General features: G+C 42.2%; 1 protein-coding gene across 4 annotated transcripts in view; it reads left to right on the forward strand.

Annotated features, from left to right (window-relative positions):
- The window catches only part of LOC119892422 (RCC1 domain-containing protein RUG3, mitochondrial-like), a 301,658-nt gene that overhangs the window by 273,904 nt on the left and 7,466 nt on the right, over nucleotides 1–20,288 (forward strand). For 3 of the 4 annotated variants that reach the window (XM_038704648.1, XM_038704651.1, XM_038704649.1), the window contains 4 exons: nucleotides 9,340–9,377; nucleotides 15,227–15,347; nucleotides 17,960–18,072; nucleotides 18,400–18,448. In XM_038704648.1, coding sequence (XP_038560576.1) covers nucleotides 9,340–9,377; nucleotides 15,227–15,347; nucleotides 17,960–18,072; nucleotides 18,400–18,448 — 321 coding nt within the window. The remainder of the gene's footprint in view (nucleotides 1–9,339; nucleotides 9,378–15,226; nucleotides 15,348–17,959; nucleotides 18,073–18,399; nucleotides 18,449–20,288) is intronic. The other variant, XM_038704650.1, reaches the window with a different exon arrangement.

A 20,288-nucleotide genomic window follows, 5' to 3' on the forward strand; every position in this document is an offset into this window, starting at 1 on the left:
TATCAAGACTAAGTGGATTATTGAATTGCCAAATGAATCCAGTCGAATCAAATTCAGATCATTCCAAATAATGATTACTTTCACAAGGGACATAGAATAAAATCTGACTTGGTTAGACATCACACTCATTAGCTTCCTGTGCAGCAGCTAGCCTTTAGGAATAAAAAGTAATTTTTTCATTTTCTTTTGCATAATTCCACTTCCACCCTTGCCCTTGTGTGTTTTGGAAAACAGACATGTTAATCTTATCAATTGAACCACGATGGACATTTATAGAAGAATTAACACGCTGACCATTGCACATCAAAATCAGGATGACCCTTGATTTATGATTTATTGCTCTTGATATATTTATTGACAAAGAAAACAACACATTTGTTTGCTTGACATAGCGCTAAACTGTAATGTGACTTTCTTTTGACATGTGCAAGACTAACACAGCAACTACTTTTTGTGAGATTAATCGTGTTGCATTACAACATGAAAGAATCCTTTAGCTCATGTTAAAGTGACAGCCTTGTTACTTTGAGTCATTTGGAGAGAGTTTAAGAGCAGCTTTCACTAGCTACCACTTGTGTGGTTTTGTCAGGCAATACTGATGTTTAGAGATACAACTTACACTGCTACTAGATAACATTTTATTTACTATCATGCCTTCCATACCAAGGACAGCATTAACACTTTGTTTTATGAGTTCTGTCAATGCCGCCACGCCTGTGGAACAACCGATACATTGTTCTCATTTATCTATCAAGCACTTGCCCGCCTTGAGTGAGTGGACCCACAATGAGTGCTTGTTTTAGCACTGCTCAGTCATCTCCTGTACATATTTCCAATTTCAGGCCAGGCCATGGATGCTGATGGAGACATACATTATATCAATGTCTGGGCAGCCAGTGGAGACACAGAAAGGTCATGTTAATTTTTGGTTACAGCCAAAAGTAAATATCCTGTACTTGCATAGTGCCTTTCTAGTCTTCTGACCACTCAATCCACATTCATATACTGATGACATAGGCTACAATGCAAGGTGCCAACTACTCATCAGAAAGAATCTAACCATTTGCGGTCTCTTTCCCACAAACACTTCCACATGCGGGAAGAGAGAACCTGGGCATCGAACCGCCGATCTTCCAAAAAGTGGGCGACCTGCTCTACCTCTAAGCCGCAGTCACCCCGAAGTGCAGGTACAGTGCTAAAGTCTTCAAATGTTGGTATAGTTGCATTCATGAATAAGGCAAGAATTAAGCAGTCTGAAAGTACAATAAAACCTTCATGTGTTGTAGAAGAAGACCTAGGTTTTCCAAGTGTTCTTACTATTAGCAACGAGAGAGAAAATTACCTTAATACACAGCTGTGTAGCATTTCAAATGGTTAGTGACAGGTTTAGGCGCGTACACCTTGACAATGGGAAGAAAATAACACAAGATAAGAGTATTAGTGGGGAGCAGCATAGTTAATTGGCTTAGAGCAATTTTCACAATGTCCTTAGTATTTTCATATTCACTCCCCAAGTGTTGCTAATCAGCTTCATGTCACTGTTTGCATCAGGATTTGTGTGAACAATAAAGGAAGCATAAACCTAAAACCTAAAATCGAATAGGATCAGATTTCATATGTACTGTCTGAATATTAGAACCGCTTTACTGTGTTTGCCACCATCCTGTTTGCTAACAGAACAACGTTGCCAAGCTAATTTATTTTGCAAGTAGCTTAACAATCGAAGGTACTTTAAACAATGCTATAATCACAAACCACTGAACCCATGATCCTCTAATGGTTGAAGTGCTCTGAGGTCTCTTGCCCTGTACTAAGTTGGAGCCAAACAGACCAATGAACAGAACACTGTGTAAGGTCAGTACAGTGTGGGACGTTACTGAAATGAACATAGTGCTATGTCATGAAATTTAAAATGGAGTCACACAGCTAGTGTCAAAGGGGTTCAATGTTCTGCACATAAACCATGTCCTTGCAACATCACGGATTTGAATCTGGCACATGTGAAGTGTCATCTTCTTTGCACCGCCTCTATGTGACGAAGCAGAAATCTGCACAGCATAATTTATGGCTTTGAGACGTTTACACTATCATATTTTCCTATGATATATTAATATTGTTTTACAGCAGAGGTAGAAAGGTGTGTATAGAGAAAGTTTTGGGAGGAAGTGAGGAAGTTTTATGGTCACTTTATTATTTATTCTGCATTATACCTCAGATTACTTTCATAGAGTGCCACTATTCAGTGGAGAGGAGATGAGGCCCCAGTGTAGGAGTAACATGTACAGTGTCATAGCAGATGCCCACATTAAGATTTGGTTTGTGTAGAAGAGGTTTTGGTTTGTGTAGAAATATACCACCAATTGCCAAACAACCGCCCCACTTTGGTGTTAACTTTTGTTCTGTAACTTTACACTGTGTTAGTCACTTTTACAACTTTATCGACTTTCTTTTACACAGTTCTACAAATGAAATGAGTCAGTCATGTCAGCCACTTCTGATGTGATTGTAGTTTATCCATGACACGTTGACCAGATTTTGACACAAGAGTCCCACAATTTATCTCTTGGTAATTTTTTGTACTGTTACATGTACCTCCTCAGCGATGAAAGGAGTACATGTACATGCCTGTGGGTTAACTGTTAGTAAGAGTTAGTGGGGAAAAGATAGCTGCAGAGACAGCCCCTCACATCTCTGTTCCCTTCAAGAGGCTAATGCTTTATTTATAACATTGCACCCCCCAGGTGCACACCTCAGGTCCCTGCACAGCCCCTTCTCATCCCCACAGGTATACTCTGCGCCTCTGCCTCGTACTGCGCTACCTAGCGCACCTTCACATGCCTTTCCTTTCAACATCCCACTCCTGCGGCTGCATAAGAGGAGGAAGTTGAGGAGAGAGATACAAAGACTCGGTGTGACGCACATACAATCTGCAGACTGAAGCGGTTTCACAGCCATGGTCTCCGATGTCTCGCTGCAGTTCTCTCGTGTGTTGAAGAGAAAGAACTGAATCCCCTATCCTCCAGCCCTGCTCACTCCCACCAAGCCGATGAAACCCCACAGAGGAGAAAGAGAGCGAGAGATGGAGAAAAAGAGGAACACTAAAGGAATGGAGAGGCAGAATCGGAGGGGAGGTGAATGGAGAAGACAAAGAAGTGTGTGTGTGGGGGGGGGGGGGGGGGAGAGTGAAGAAAGCATGATAAAGAGAGAAAGAAATAGTGTCTCGCTCTTTTTAAACTTGGAGATGCTCAATCCCTTCTTCTCACTCCAACCTGCATTTCTGGGTCACTAGAGACATTTAAACTGCACTTATAATTAACAGCTATTTTTAAACAGGGAGGGAGAAGTGGAGCGGTGGCGAGGTACAAAAGCATTAAAATTGCCCCAGATTCGCTATTGAATAGGACACATCAAGGCAATATGCTGGCAGATCAAAGTGAGCGAGGAGAAAGGAGACAGGGCCGATCAGTGGGGATAAATTGTTCCCTTTATAATGGCATAAGAATAGACCTCTTTGCAGCTGAAACAATTTAATAACTGCATTCATTACCTCTGTCCGGTCTGTGTTTCTGTCTGTGTGCTGCACAATGTGCAAGCGCCTTTGCTATGCGCTACCTCTCTTTGTCTCTCATTCCCTTTTTTTCTTTGTCTTCCAAATGTATCACCTCATTCCTTTCCTTTCTTTACATCTCAGAGTCCTCATTTAGTCTCATCCTCCATCTACCCTTGATTCTAGAATCCTCCACCTTTTCTCTAGCCCCTGGTCCCCACCGTCTTGCCTCTACTCTTGCATGCACCAGCAGTAGCTACAGCAGCAGAGGTTGTACTGAGTCGATGTGCTGCAGGCCCCACAATGAAGATGTGCAATGTCTGACACTCTTGGAATGAGAGCCCTAATAGAAAGGGAAGCGGTTATCACAGAGCTCCCCCAGGACCGGCCTCTGTGTGCCTGACGCTAATTATGGCTCATGCAAATGAATGTGCAGCATTAAAGTCAGGAGGAGCCTGCCTGACTCTGTGTGTGTCAGTGTGCGCATGTGGCTGTGTTTTATGTGTGTGTGTGTGCGTGTGGGTGTGCTTACACAGGCTATGTTGTTTACAGTGTGAGTATATGAGCATGTTTGGATACTTAAAGGTGTGTGTGTGTGTGTCTCTGTGTGTGTGTGTGTGTGTGTATTCGTGCGCGTCTGTGCACAGCCGGATTGAACTGCCAGGCCAATCCCCTTTTACCCTTTCACTCCTGCAATGGTTTAGATACTTACACCGATTCAATCTTTTTTCTTTTATTCATTAGTATAGACTCAAGGAGTAGGCCATGCATCAAGGATTAGGATGAAGAAACAGACAATAATACAACCCCCCCCCACCCCCCCTCTCTCTTTCATGCACAAATGTGAGGTTGAGCAGAGGATCTCACAAGAGGATTCCTATAAATACATCTCCCTCACATTCACAAGCAACCTCTCCAAGAGGGCGTCTTTATTAAAACCATTTTGTCTTCCCTTTGTGTCCTTTGTATGTTTGTGTGTGTGTGTGTGTGTGTGTGTGTGTGTGTGTGTGTGTGTGTGCGCGTGTGCGTGTGCTCGCTCATGTTTTTGCATTTGTATGGGTGCGCACATGTACCTGCCTATATGTGCATATGTTTGAATGTGTTAATACATGTGCACATTGTGTTTGTATGTGTTTATTTGTGACTAGACATTTAATAGCTTTTTCCTATTTCAGTTTGTGTTTGTGCCGGCACCTTTACGAGACAACCCCTATCTGTTTTCCCATCGTTGTGTGTGTGTGTGTGTGTGTGTGTAGTCTATATGTTGGCCATCTTATCTCCCCATTAGCCTCTCGTGCCCTGACCAGTATTCCCTCTCTCCCCTTCCTGCTTTCTCTAATGGGTAATTTAGCCATGCTCGCCTGACATCTAGCCTATTCCTTGTTTAGTTGCCATGGCTACGCAGGCCTATGGATTGCTCCCTTGCTCCCCTGGCCTTGCTGTGGATGCTATAGATGTCTCAACTATTAGAGGGCAGAACTGCTAAACACAGGGCACACGCACACACACACTAACACGCACACAGTGTAGACTACACAGATAAACAGTTAAGCACTCTGGCGTGGATATAGATTAATCTCTTTGCAGAATAGAATCTCTGACTTAGATAAGCACTGAAATTGACAGTAATAATGAGGGTGATAGCGATGGTGTTTTATTGTTAGGTTAACAACACAATAGATGCAATTTGAGAGATCGTTTTATGTTTTGTTTTATTTTTTTAAACACCATCAGTGCATTGGACCAAAATTCTCAGTTAGAAGTTAAATGTATAATAAGTGATTTGATTCCTTATGTAATGATCAGACACAGTGGAAGAAATCGTGTATAGGATTAGCAGGCCATGTTTAACACCTCGATACATCTTCCAAGGTCAAACACATTGTACTGATACAAGCATAATTGTTCTGCAAGATGACAAGAGGATACTAAAAACTTCAGTGGCCTCTTTTGGTTTTCCTTTATTGTCATCTTAGGTAACTTTTAGCATGATAGTTTTTATCGGTTAAGGTTTTTGTCTTTATTTCCTTGTTATGACAGATCCGAGCCTGGCTGGAGGCAGAAACCTGCTGATAGAGGAAGCCCAAAAAGAAATCAGAACTCCAATCCTCAACCCAGACACCTACAGAGGCCAAGCTACATGAGTCAGTGTGGAAGCATTAATGTGTGTGCATGTTCACTGTGTGTGTGTGTGTGTGTGTGTGTGTGTGTGTGTGTGCGCATGCACGTTTGCGAGGTATTGATTTTTATTTCCATTTTCTTAGTGGAATATATAAAATGTATTTGAAAAGTTTATACTCCTCTGCCTCACAAGAAACTTATTGTACTTTCTCATCAGTTTGTGAGGTCATTGTGGTAGATGCAGTGCCATATGCCAGAGCTGCTTTTTACAGAAGTTACACATGGGAGAATGAGGGCTGCAGGTGGGCTGGGAAAAAAGCAGCTCGGGTTTTGGTCTCTCTTCCTCATGTATTTTGCAGGACTTGGAAGTTGGAGGTGGAAGATTGTTGCAAGGGGCTTAGGGGTCAAAACAAACAACGAGCTTGAGGATTCATGCTTTTGCAGAAGATCTTGTTGTCTTTGAAGTTTTCACTATCGAGAGCAAAGGAGAGAGGGAGAGGCAAACGGGTATAGAGAGAGTTAGGATAGGGAGAGCGGCGAGGGAAGGAGAACAAGTTATAGAAGTGTGAAGCCCTTGAGTTGAAACTGTGCCTGCCTGGGCCTACAGAGAGCAGATGACAGTAGCTTTGGTTTCTTTCGCAGAGCTCACAGTACTTTTGCCTTACATAACCCCTCCCATTGTGATTTTTCAATTATTTGGGGAGAAATCTTAAATATGCACTATAAAAGTTGATGCTTTCATGTGTTCCAAAGTAGGGGGAAGAGAGGGGGCGCATCACAGATCACACATACTGGAGACGGCTCTGACAAGTTTTCAGAATATCGACAATTATAATATTCTATAAGGTATATCAGCGGAGTTTAACAGCGTGCAGTAGTGTTTTGGGAAAGGGAGAAAGAAGAAGAACACTGAGAGAGACATATAGCATTGTAAGAGCAGATCCAAGCAGTGCAAACTCAGGCAACTCTTATTTTTTCCCCTTCCCCCCATCCCAGATTCCCCTTAAGGTGCCCCTTACCCCCCTTATCCCCTCCTCTTGGTTCTCTGTGAGGTTAAAGCGCACCTTCCCACTAAAGGGCTCTGGGGTCACGCATCTGCATGTGAAATGTGAACCCGCTGACATTCCTGGGCAGCCCTAAGCCGTGCAGTCCTTTTGTTCACTAGGGTGCCAGTGTCAGGCCTAACAAGCCCAGTAAGGGTCTCTGAGAGAGGAGAGAGAAAGACAGGGAGAGAGGTGGGTGTGTTATTTATGCCCACTGCAACCATCAATTTTCACAAATGTAAAAAAAGTAGGAGAAAAGAAAAGTTATGTTGCTCGAAATGGTAATAAAAGTTCTCTCTTACTGGACAACCCCCAAATTACACTGTTACCACATGCTGTAACACCAAATGACATTGCTTTGGATATGTTGAAGTGGTAATGTATGGATGGATGGGGGGGGGGGGGGGGGTGTCTATATATTGAATAAGGTCAAAGCGACCATGAAAAAACTGTCAGGTTTCCTTGACAACACTGACTGACTGTGAGGCCACTGTTGGCACCAGAATTACCAGAACTACATTTAATATGTGGAGTGCTGTTTTGAAACTGTTCAGCACTCTGATTTTTTTAATTCTCAAAAGTTGACTAGACCTGGTGTGTTTAACCTAATAGAAGGCTTTCCGGCAGACCTCGGTGGACATGCAAGCTCTTTTAAATCAGGCAGCACACAGAGGTGCTATGGCAGGGCTGGGGTCCTTTCAGCCTGTGAATTAAGTTCTGAGGCACAAAGGGCAGCTATTCACCAGGCAGTGATGGACTTCACACTAGCCTTTATGTCCTCACTGGCAGGCAGAGAGAGAGAGAGAGAGAGAGAGAAAACTGTTGTGAGGAATAAGTGACATAGAAAACACAGAGATTGCTCAGGGAGTAGTAGTATGGATTGACAAATATTTTAGAGTAGAAATGATGAAATTAGTTGATTAGTGTGACCACAGGTACTCCTAGACCACTGATTTGTGGTGCTTTTGAACTCATTATAGTATTCAGTGCAATGGCTGACTAAAAAACTCTAACACAACAAGCACAGATAATGGATCTTGATACACAAAAAAATACAATAGTCAACAGGTGTGTTAGTATATAAAGCATACAAACAAGTAATAGTCAGATCCTTTCCTATAAATCAGATTAAGTCAATAGCTGCAGATACATGGACCCGATAGATATCATTCTGATTTGAGAGTCCAACTTAAGTGCTTACAAGCCCAAAAGCATTTAATCAGAATATAAGCTTTTTTTGCATGGAAAAAGTGGTTCCATCCACTGTGAAGTTTCTGATCTGCCAGAAATATAACAGAAAAAGAAGAAGAGACGGGAGCATCTGCAGCTTATTTCAGACAGAGGCTGAAATGAGGTCCTGCATAAGTGTCAGTATGAGATAGAAATACATTTTTTTGAACTTTGAACCATGCAAAGCTACCATACAGGATTCACGGTGCAGTATAATAGGTCACCTCTAAGTTCATTAATCCAATAAGGTCCTTTTAATTTTTAATTTTTTGGAGCAAAAACCTTTTGACCTGTTGACACCATGTCTTGGAAGTCTTTGCAGCCTTGATGCTGATGTACCTGTTCGAAGTGACATGGCTCTGGATTTTGGATCTATCGCTGCTATAGTGATTTTTTGTGTGTCTTGAGGGCGTGAATGTTTTTACCAACTTAACCAGGACCACATGAATTTTTTAACAAGTTATGATAGTCTTCGTTGTAAAAGGAGTAATCGTGCGGGAAATTAATAAAAGTGTCACATTTGACAGTTAAACCTGTTGTCACCCTCTTAACTGATTTATCTCTCCAGGTACACATCATTTATGATTGTGATCTCTGAAATCAGCACCACCAAGGGATGTGCCTTTCCTCCTTTCTACTAATTTTTCAAATAGGTGCACTGAAATGTGTGTGCACGTATATAAAATCTAAATGCAGACACATAATGTCTCAATTATTGTGATATAATAATGAGTCCCAAGGACACGCTGTTGCCAAATGTCTAAAGAGGTCATACTCACACTCTCTTACACAGACACATGACACCACACAAACATGCACAGCCCTTTTCACCATACACTTTAACTTACTTTAACATTTTGTAAGTGGGGCCTTACACTCCCATCCCACATTCCTGCCCCTGGGGAGCCTGGTGCAGTGTGAGTGATTCATTTAGCACTACTACATTAGAGCTGTCCATCCATCCGGTCTGCTTTTTCAAACACATCCATCCCAGTCCTAGTTAAAACACTGGGGGATCTCCACCTCCATCCCCCCACCCCCAAAGTCTTTTATGATGTCCATAAAATGGAAGAGTGCAGCTTTACTTGAACTAATAATATCTGAGCTTACAGGGCCGTGATTGATGATCTTTAAAGCCAGCCCGATCGGTCTCATCTTTCTTCAGATTTTTATCACTGACTTGTTTGCAGTCATGTGCAATCACAAGCACCGGGAGAGGTAACAAGTGCTTGATGTATGATGCTTGAGCCACTTTTGTCAGCTGCGCATTTCCCTTCTCTCCCTCCGCTTTAGTTTTTTTTGTTTTCTTTTCTATTTTAACCCTAGGCTTCCATTTGTTGCCTCTCTTGAATTGTTTTCAGACTATTGGTTAACTCTCTTCTTCTTCTTTTTTTTCAGATGGTGGGAATGTCTTTTCCTGGGGGATGGGGCAAGAGGTGAGCCAAACATTTTTCCACTTTTGGCCCTGCCAGGAGAGTCAGACTTAGAACAACACTGGACTCCAGGCTTTTTTCATATTACACAAGTGTTCTCTCTCTGTGTCTCATTCTGTTTCTCTCTCTCTCTCTCATACACACACAAATGCTATCCATTTTTGAGACATTTTAAGATGTTTTTTTTTTTTTTTCCAGAGTGGAGATTAAAAGGTTTTGGGGGGGATCTGTGTCCGAGCACTCCCTTAGAGCACTTAATATCCTTCATGGTGTGCCAAGAACACACATCTTTTTAAATTCTACAAATCACCTTTATGGGTTCTGCTGTTTGTCCATTTCAGCTCCTCTGCTTCATGTGGACAGAGCAGGAAATCCTCTTTGTGGAATCTACTGTAGTTTATGTACATGCATGCCCCTTTTAATGTGTATATCCAAAAGTATGTGCATGTGAGGCTGTGTGTGTCTGTTGGCCCTGTCCTGTCTCTCCTCCTCTGTTAGATAAAGAATCCCACCTGTCACCGAGGATTGTTCTGGCCTTTCATTTAAGACGTTCTTTAAAGAGCCGCATCATTACACAGCCCTCAGACAGAGCCCAGAGAGTGTAAAACCTAGGCCCTGCTCAATCCCTCTGTTCCCCTCTCTCTCTGATTCTTTTTCCTCCCGGCTTTGGTGTTTATCTGTGAGGTTGTTTGAAACCATGGCCAAAATGTGATCCCTTTTACAACGTGACAGTGAGGATGACGCTTTGCCAGGGCAGTGAAACAAACATGTAGGTGAAGGTTAGAGAGGCAGGGGGCGCAATCAAAATGTTAGACATCAGTTGTTATGAGATTTGACGTGGCCTTGGCTTCCACAGTACACTCTTACGTTGCAGTGTGGCTTCTAGTCTAACTAGACTCATTGGATTTTCATAGGCGTTCTCGCGTCTATATAACTCTGTTACTTTCTGCAAGGGCACGTCTCTCTTTCTCTCTCCCCTCATCATGTTCTTTCTTCCTCCTCTTCCTCCATCTCTCCTATCTTCCTACCCTCTCTCTCTCCTCTGTCTTGCAGCCGTTCTGATGATTGATTGTTTCTCTGTGCAGTCTGACAGGATGTAGCACACTCGCGGCCCCAGGGGCCCCGAGCAGACTGCACCACCTGATTAAGACTCCCCCTGTAATCAGCCGCACAGTGCCACACCGAAAGTACTCCCGTCAACACGTAAAAAAATAAGAAAGGTTCCACCTCCGGAAAGATAACACTTTGTTTGTCGCTGGAGAAGAAGTGAGATGACGGGCCATCTTTTTCACTACGCTGATACCTTCCTCTCTCTAGGGCTTAAAGGCTCTTGTGTATCAGTAACAGCAGAAAAAGTAGAAAAGCAAAAGGTCTTAAACCTAATAAAGTTTTCCGTTGCCTTACCAAGGTAAACCTAGGCAGCTCTAACTCTATTACGGCTGGTAATAGTATTACAGATAGAAATCTCATTGTTTTTCTCCTATTGAGACTAAAAGACGGACGGCCTGCGCTGTATCACATGATTGAGGTGAGAAGGAATTTGAATGATGTCAGAGAGTGCATGCCACAGCCAGAATCAATATGGTAACAGCATAACAGCGATAGCAAATAAGTGTCAAAGCAAGCGGGGGAACAAAACATGGTATATCGGATGCTTTTGGAGTAAACAATTGTTTTTATTTTTACTTTTTAATGAGTAATAGTAAAATAGAAAAAGTTCATATCTAAATAGTTATCACTATGACTTCACATTATGGATTATTGAATTTACCAGGAAGACAGTGTAACTGATGCCGTTAACCCATTACAGACAAATACATCTGCTGTCTGGAGTCATGTCTCGATTCCTAATGTCAACTGTGTGATAACAGGGTCATCTGTCTGCCAACATTCTGTCAGGGAGTGCAACCGGCCAGAGATCTGAATTGACATAACATCCAATAGACTTAAGCGAGTTCTAAGAAGCCTACATAATGAGGTAGACAACAAGGAAAAACAACTACTCTCTCATACAAAGCAGATAATGGTAGTACAGAGAAGAGCTACAGATTTACAGTGTATCTGCATTACCAATTAATTGCAAAACTATAAAACAAAAATCTTCCTGGAAAAGGTATTTGATTGACTACAACAGAAAAGAGTAGAGTGCAGTGGGAATCAGGAGAAATGCAGATCTGCTGTTATTATACAACAACACAGAGTAACAACAACAGATAACATGAAACTAAAACACAAACACACACGCTATGTAGTAATAGTCTGTTTATGTATGTCTGAGGTATGGCTTACAATCAGTGTGGCCTTCCGGTCTGTCGATTGCAATCCTGTCTGCAATGTAATGATGAGGGTGACACATCAGGCATGGTAAATGATAAGTGAGCCGGCCTGGTGGTGGTGGAAACCCCGGGCCTGGTTCCAACATAGTTCAGGCCTCATCGAATCTTGGGCCTGTTCCAAATTGATGCTAATATGGTCTGGGCTGCTGCAGTAGAGTAAATGAGCTTTATTGATGCCATTGATCTAGAGGTCTTCTGCGTGAAAGAAGTGAACATGAAAAATAGAGAAAGAAGAAAATGTGTTTGTGTATGCGTGTAAGGGCACATGCATGAGTACATTTTGTATATTAGCTTGTGTCGATGCAAGCTCATGCTTTGGATGTATGTGTACATAGTATAATCATCTTTGCCTGTGGGTTTGTTCGGTATTTCACCATCCTCACATTTATATCTGTCTATGTTTTCCGTTTCCCTTCCTGCTGATGCCATCAGTACACACGTTGTGACTGATGACAGTCGTTGCCACAGTCTGATGCTCTGCTGCTTAATGTACTTTTTGTTTATTAATTAACTGCAGGACATATATGCTGAGAGACACCTATTGATTCTACTGCTGCATTAATTGATTTTGTGCTTCACTAATCATATTGTTGCTGCAAGATCATTACTGTGCCTCTGTGATCTCTTTGTGGTGGAGGATTGTGTGTTGATATACTGTGCTGTACTCAGTTTTGTGGGTGAAGTGCTGATTACAGTTGTCATTTTGAATAGACATCTTGCTGTTTTTTATTTTGTGATGTATTGAGAATAAGAGGGTGACAGAGGAGTCTTGACATTTAAGGCCCAAATCGGCAAAACCCAAGTCTGAACTTCAGGTTTCAAGTTGTCGCCATGCATCGTTTATCAGAATGAATCTCATTCTTAATCATTTCTAAATGTAAACATTATCTAACTACTAACAAGAATAATTGGTAGAAATGTTTTAATTAGTCATTCATACCCACATGGTTTGCACACATGAACTGGATTTAGAAAAAACATTTTCATACAAACTGTTAGCCCTCATCAACCCACCTCTCTTTTTCTCCATCCCACTTTCTCTGCAGATACATCCTAGAAACCTTAAATAATTTTCGCAGTTCAAAAACAGACAGTCCTGCTCAACTTAAAATCATTTGAAAACTGGCCTAAACTTTTTTTTGTCTGTTTTGACTACATAAAATCAAAATCTAACCTAAAAAACTGTCATCTCTTGTTAGTTTTTTTAGTCCAAATGCTTGAGTCCAAGTAAAGAAACAGGTTTAGTCAAGTTGCAAGTCTTCTGATTTTGTCATACACACATACGAGGTACAAGGTTATAGTAGGCCTATATTAAAATATGGTAACAAATAAAATAAAATAAAACAATATATACAGTAATTTATATATATAGATACACGTATACACCCCGAACATTCCACAGTGCATTTTTTGAATTTGCATGTGGGGTGAATGTAAACAGCAGCAACCAGATGATAATAATGACCAGATGATAATGAAAGTTTCATCTTCACTATTAACAGTCTGACATTTGCATAATTGATGTAAAACACAGAGTCCATTTCCTCTCATCTTGCCAGAGTCTTGCGCTGACAGCTCGGAACATGGACCACCCGCCAAGTGCTTGATCCGGGATGTTGAAGGGGCAGGTCTCTGTAACGATGCGGGCACAACAGTCTCTGAATTCTGTTGTCTGGTCAATATGAGTCCCCTTTTGTCCAGACCAACTATTTAGGAACAGAATTAAGGCCAAGCTCGGCCAGCATGGCTCCACTCCTGGATCTCTTTCTTCTCCTCTGAGCGATCACTGCACCCTTTCCTCTCCTCTGAGTTATCACTGCACCCACCGCGGTGCCTGGTCCAGTTGTTTGGGCCGGGTGGATTGTAGTCTGCTGCTCTTTAATCCAAAAAAACCCCGTCTTCATCTTCCAATGACTGTATTTGTCAGACGTAACTCATGTTTTGGCAATAAACCCGGAAAAAACAGATAAAAAAGTTTTGAAGGCCAGCTGCTGCTTCTACAAGTGCTGCCGGTAGCCATAACACATACATGTTTGGACACCCAAAAACATGTAGGTGCACAGACACATCAAAAAACATACACCTGGATTGCATTGTAGAAAGTAGGCAACAGAAACCTGACAGCTAAGAAAAGGTGGGTGTCCTCTGATAAAAAAACACTACTATTCTATCACTGAAACAAACAGATTCCAGTGTTTGGGTTGCATCTGACTGCCAGAGGTTCCCCAGTGAGTCTGACCGGGGGTTACGGTGTAACCAAAGCGTCTGTCTCCTGCTCACCACCCAGATCAGCTAGTTCAGCTTGACTGGGCCCAGTTGTCTTGGTTTCATACTGACGACTGTCTGGGAAAGGTCTGTCTGGGGTTCAAGTACATTAAAGTCATCCGCTCCGCTCCCACTGAGCCCCAACACAGATGGCTCCAGATGCAGCTGGCACAGCATGGAGCAGCACCTGACAGTGCTCATTCACTCAGACACACACAAAAATACACACATGCAAACATAAACACATGCAGACGCACAAACACGTGCACAAACTCAGGTATGGACACATCTGCTCACTTACTTTACCTAAATGCAAGTAAACACACACACACTCTGATGGAAGCACATACAACCACACCTATAAATACAAAGACACACACACTCACAGCAGGAACATATGTTGCCACACATCTACAAACCCTCACAGTAGTGCACATACGAATAAGCAATTAAAGACCCAGATTACTGCACCGCGCACACACACACTGAAATGTAAACCCACACATATTGTGCTCACTTTCAAACATATGCCAGGGCATGCCGATGTGCACATGAGCACAGTGCAGAAAGCCCTTTATCTCTGCAGGAGCAAGCAGGAAAGAGAGGAGCAGGACAGCTGAGAGAAGTCAAACTGAACACAGAGAAAGAGATGTAAATTGAGGACAACACATTCTATTACTGCGCGAGACGCTGTGGTTATTAAGCCTTTGTGTTTGAGTAGAGTTTTCACACAGACACGCTCGTCGATGAGGGATTGCATTGCCAGGTAGTTGTACATGACGTTAAATGAAACATGAAACACAGTAGACATTTGGCTGGTGATAGAAATACCCGGTCTGCCTTTTTTTAGCAGTATTTCCTCCTCAGTGACAGCCATTTGAGCCAAGATGAATTGCCAGTTGCCAGTGTCATATATAACCTTACACAGCAGATATAATAACACGGCTTTACAGAGATGCACTTAAATTATGATACTCTGGAGGTGATATACAAGACCTATTTGACAAATCTAACAGCCATGTTTACATTCAGGAATGGCAGGGCACCATGAATTAGGATGATGAAAAATAAACTAGATCTGAGTCACTGGCTGGTGCCCCACAAAATGAGAACATTGTTTTTTCCCCAAAATTGAAATACCACTTAGACATGTATCTTTATTTAACTCTTCTATCTATGAGCAATGAAATCACTGGGATTAAACTTTTATTTAATCCTGTGAATGACACTGTATTATCATTTTGCTTGCAGGGACAGCTTGGACTTGGAGACGACAGGATTCAGATCTCCACCCCTTGCCTTCTGAGCTATTCTCAGCTAGCTGAGGTCACACAGATACAAGCTGGGGACAGCTACAGTGCAGCCGTCGCAGGTGAGCCAAGCAGCCAACCCCTCAACTGTATTATTTGGGCCTAAACATGTTAAGTACAATTCAATAACACAGCTTAACTCAAACGTCCAAATGGGTAATTGTCACGGCAGATTTCGCTCATTGTGATATTTCTTTTAAAAAACCTTAAAAGTTGTATTCACTCTACATAATATAATAACAACTTATTAACTTAAAAACCTTATTTTCCCAGCAGTATCCCTCACTGTGGCTTTCAGCCATGCTAATTTTTCATCTACATCATTTCATTGAGTTTTAATTAACACTACAAGGATTCAGTGTCCTCAAATGACATCACTTGCAGCACAAATTCAACCTCATTAGCTCTCAATATCTCTTAAACCAAGCAAAATTGTGCTGTACTGCACCCAGTAGTGTTATGTGATAGATGATGTACATAATGAATTGATTTGTTGTTCAAGCAGCTATCCCCTAAACTACCCTGCTAAGATCTCAGACTGTCCCTGTAGCTACTTTGTTATTAATAAGAGTGAGAGATAAGGAGCCACACCATCTCTTCACATCAGCTTTTCTACTAGCTTGTTTTTTCCCTGTATTTCCTAATAAAACAAAACTCAGAACCCTCTTTGCTGACAGAATTAAAAAATAGGTAGTCTCAGATAGTACCTTTTTAACCTTTCCCTCTCTTTATTCTCTACATTGTATGATTTTCAGCAATCTGATTTATCCCCCCTCTGCTCCATAGAGAGTCAGTGAACTGCCACCAAACTTGCTCTAATACATTTACACCATTACAAAGTGTCAGGCAACTACTTCTCCTTCAGTTGCTGCTTGCCTTCTGCCAGAAAGCTAGAATTAAAGTGGTTACACTACAAATGTAACATCAGCCATTTTAAGAAAAAAGACATTGTACTTGTTTCAAGACCAGGGCACATTTACAGCCTACTGCGGCACTGCAGTATTCCCTTAAAAAAATGGGCCTATTGTTGAACAGAGACGTCTGCTGGCACTGTGCGCGAGGTTTCACTGGAAATGCCACTGGTTCATTAAATGAACTGCAGTCAACATATTAGGTTTGGCCCCATTTGAATTCTTGGCGCGTTGAAGACTATTTGGAGAGTGAGGCCTGGTGCCGGTGGTTCAGTTATGTCTTTAGGTGATCTATAAAATGTTATTATTTAAAACAAGGTCTTTATGGATTGCTTACGAGGCATGCTTAGCACATGATTGAGCTGACCTTTCACAGACCGTCATTCTTTGGGAAAACATCAGTCTTAACCTTTTTTAGCTGGATTACCCTGCCAGCTTGTGTGTATGTCAGTGTGTGTCAGTCTGCGCGTGTGTGTACATGTATATGTTAGTAGTGGAAGCGCATGTGTTTGTGTGTGGGGTAAAACACCATCTAGCATCGCCTGCCTCACGCTTTCATAAGGTTTGCTTCACTGAGATGAAAATAATACATTACTGATTGATTGATCAGTCATGTCTGAAAGGGTATTTGTGTGTGTGTGTGTGCGCGCGCGTCCATGCGTGCGTGTGTGTGTGTGCGTGCCAAGGCTACATACAGCTTGATGCAGAATAGAGATTGATGGAGGCTTGCCGTGAGGAGGATACTCAGTTATCTCCTTGTAATTAAAATCCACCTCATAAAGATTATTGACTCCCCCACCACACAAACCAGCATGCTCCCTCGCTTGGCAGGGTTTGCAAAGCGCTTCTTAAAAAATGAAAAATAGCATATTAAGCAGCACATATTTCCCATTTATGCGGAACATTTAGATGTGGTTAAGTTATCGTAATGTGCAATAAAACCTGGATGTGAAATTTGTAATCCACTTTGGAAAATTGCTTACTATATTGCTTTAACATCCTCTGAAAGAGCTTTTGAGATGTGTGTGCCAGGTTTATTGTACACCATAATTTAAAAGTCCTCAATGCTGGCAGTAAATATAAATTTATTAGTGGCAGGTTTAAATAGGCAGACTGAGGTAACATGAGTGAGTGGATGCTTGAGTGTTTGCTCTATGTGAGTACATACAGCATGTGTGTATGTGTGTGCGCCTTTGATAAGTGCCAAGTGAGAATGTGCTCCCTCTGCCCGGCACGCCAGTAAGACAGGTGTGTGGGTGTGGGTGTGTGATGTGGGTGGGGTTATCATCTCAATACAGTGCTGTACATCAACTCCTTTTCTAAACTAAACTAAACTGACCAGATGGTATTCTCACTTCCATTTTACTAGTTCTAATTGGGGGTCAGTGTTTCTTTGTGAATATAGAGGAAATCAGAGTTGTAAGGTTTAGTAGCAAGCTAATCTGTGGACTAGGGTCTGGTTTCCTCATGGCCCCGCGGCTACTGAACGGGGAGAAACACCTCTGGCACTAATTAGTTTTATTCCAGTGTGAGAATGTGCATGTTGTTTCAACAGTCCAGTGTAAATATGATCGCGGACCTACAATCCTAATCTGGCAATACATTGGAGAGTGTCGGAAACATTTGAAGAGCATGTCCTCATATGGAACATTTTACTTTCCTTAGTTGAGATAAAGGTTTTGACATAAAATATTTGGCAAGGACATTGAATGTATTTCTGATGTATCTGTCTGAACATTTTGCGCTTTTGTTTATATCTCCAGCAGGTGGAGAGCTGCTTCTCTGGGGTCAGATCCCCTGTGTGTGCTGGGTCAGTGATCATCCAGGCCTCAAAAGACTCTGGACCCCCCAGCCTGTTCCACTGGCAGGCAGAAAGGTGTGTGTCAGAAAGACTAGACAAATGATGTTTTCAGGCTCCTCAAGTAAAACTGCAGGATGTTGCTGTGCTATTTCCCATGCTAAGTAAAGTAGGAAGTAAATATATCAAAGAGGTATTATTTATACATATATTGCATCTTTGTGAGGCTACCTTCAGATAGATTTATCACAGAAAAACAATTACTAACATTATATCTTATTCGTTCTTTAATTACAGTACCATTTGAGGTACAAAAATCCAGTTTCATGGATGGGGAATCAGCTGATCCATTCTATGTGCATTTGCACTGCTTTAAAGTCTTCAAACTTTTTTCATTTTATGCAGGTGTGTGATGTGGCCTGTGGTACCTGGCATATGATGGCCCTCATCACAAGTGAGTAATCTATCATCTATCCCTAAAAGTCCGCAATTTTGTGAATAGTTGTTTTTGGGGAAATTACACCAAATGTAAGCCAGAAAAAAATAGGTTTATTATTATTACTCGCCCCTTTCCACTCCGCACTGGCTTCTCTTCCCCTTCTCCAAATGATGTCTTGCTCCTCCTCAAAGCCCCTCCTCACTCACTTTCTCACTCATCAAACCATAATTCACTTCAGAGGGAAGTATCATTAATGCACAGTAGGACACACCAGCTTGATGTGTGCTAATTATATTGTGTGTTTTACACGCTGAATGACTTTTGCTTAGTCAGTGATGAGCTCAGTCTCTGGTAATTATTTTTTGGATGTGATGAGTTTATAAAAGCCTGTCTGTGTGTATTTGTGTGTGTATTTGGGCATGTTTCGTATGCGTGTGTTTTTCCGTGCATGTATGTCTGAGCGAACGTTTGGATGGGGAGAATTTTACTATGTGAGCATGCAGATCCTCACATTTACACGTGCCAGTGCATGTGTAGTCTTGCAGTAAGGCTGTGTGCATACAGGTATACAACATACACTGTTTTTATAAGTAGCCAGAAAAACACATCATACGCTTATGTGAACTTAATAATGATTAGCAAACAGTCAAAATCTCATGATTGTTCTGACACATTAAAACTGCATGCAACTTTAAACTCCATCAATCCCACACAAAACTTTGACATGCACCATCAACCATGGCACTCCATGACTTGCTTGCATTCGCCACAACCCTTGTGATCCTTTTAGTACTGTACATAAGTCAGTGCTGTAGCTAGAAATGCTGCTCAGCCTTTGGTTAATCACGCTGATTGGAGGTGTCCTTTGGCTCACCTGGGGGCTTCCAATCCTATTAGGCCAACCGTCCTGAGCCTAGCACACCCAGCAGCCGCTCGTGTTTGATCACTGGTGCTTAGAGCCCACACTTGTCCTCTTATGTTGGTATTAAGGCATGGAGGAGAGGAGCAGCAGGGTGGGGTTTGGTGGTGTGTGTGTGTGGGGGGGGGGGTTAAAATGTGATCTCCTTAACTCTCTAGGGGGGCAGAGGGGAGTTAGGTGCTTCACCTACCTCACTGACGCCCCTCTGCTCCTGCTCTTTAAACTTCTGATATCGGTTGAAAGGCTGAATACATCAAGTTGTTTCCCAGCAAAAGTGAAAAAGACGGAGGGAATGGGAGACTGAGAGAGAGGGGTACTAAGAGGAGGAGGTTGAAAGTGAATGTATCTGTTTTCATGTTTAAAGAATCATTTTGAGTGTAAGTTTTAAGGATCACTCAAACTCCTACCCCTCTCTTTTTAATTTTTTTCATCTTTAATTTTTTCTCTGTATTGTCAGTCTATGGAAGCATGAAAGGTCACCTCTTTGGAAGCCAATACACCTGATCCCTACTCATCTCATTCTACCCTCTTCCTATCTCTACCACATACTCTTCCTCCTCCCTATCACTCCCTCGCTCAACTTTCCTCCTGACTGTTATTCTCCCTCACTGCACACCCATCACTTTGTCTCTCTAGTGGCTATCCTTCTTCCTCCTCGTTTTGCCCCTCCTCCTCCTTCTTCCCCGGGCCAAGAGCGCCCAGGAAGAGCCATGTGTTTCCAAAGTGGACTGGATGGGAAATCGAAGCAGGGCTTCTGTGTTTATCAAGCCACAGCTCCGTCACCTTGCTCCTACTCCCGTCTGGAGGCCCCGGCAAATTGGTGACAGCAGCAACAACCCTGCAGCACACGTGCCCCTTTTTTCCCTGTGTGCACGTCCACACACACAAACACACACACAGACTGACTCACACACACAGCCTAGCACCTTGGCCTGT

This window comes from Micropterus salmoides, unplaced genomic scaffold (genome assembly GCF_014851395.1).
Source record: "Micropterus salmoides isolate LMB-PRFRI ecotype aquatic unplaced genomic scaffold, ASM1485139v1 Ms_hic_scaffold_7, whole genome shotgun sequence".
NCBI classification, from domain to species: Eukaryota; Metazoa; Chordata; class Actinopteri; order Centrarchiformes; family Centrarchidae; genus Micropterus; species Micropterus salmoides.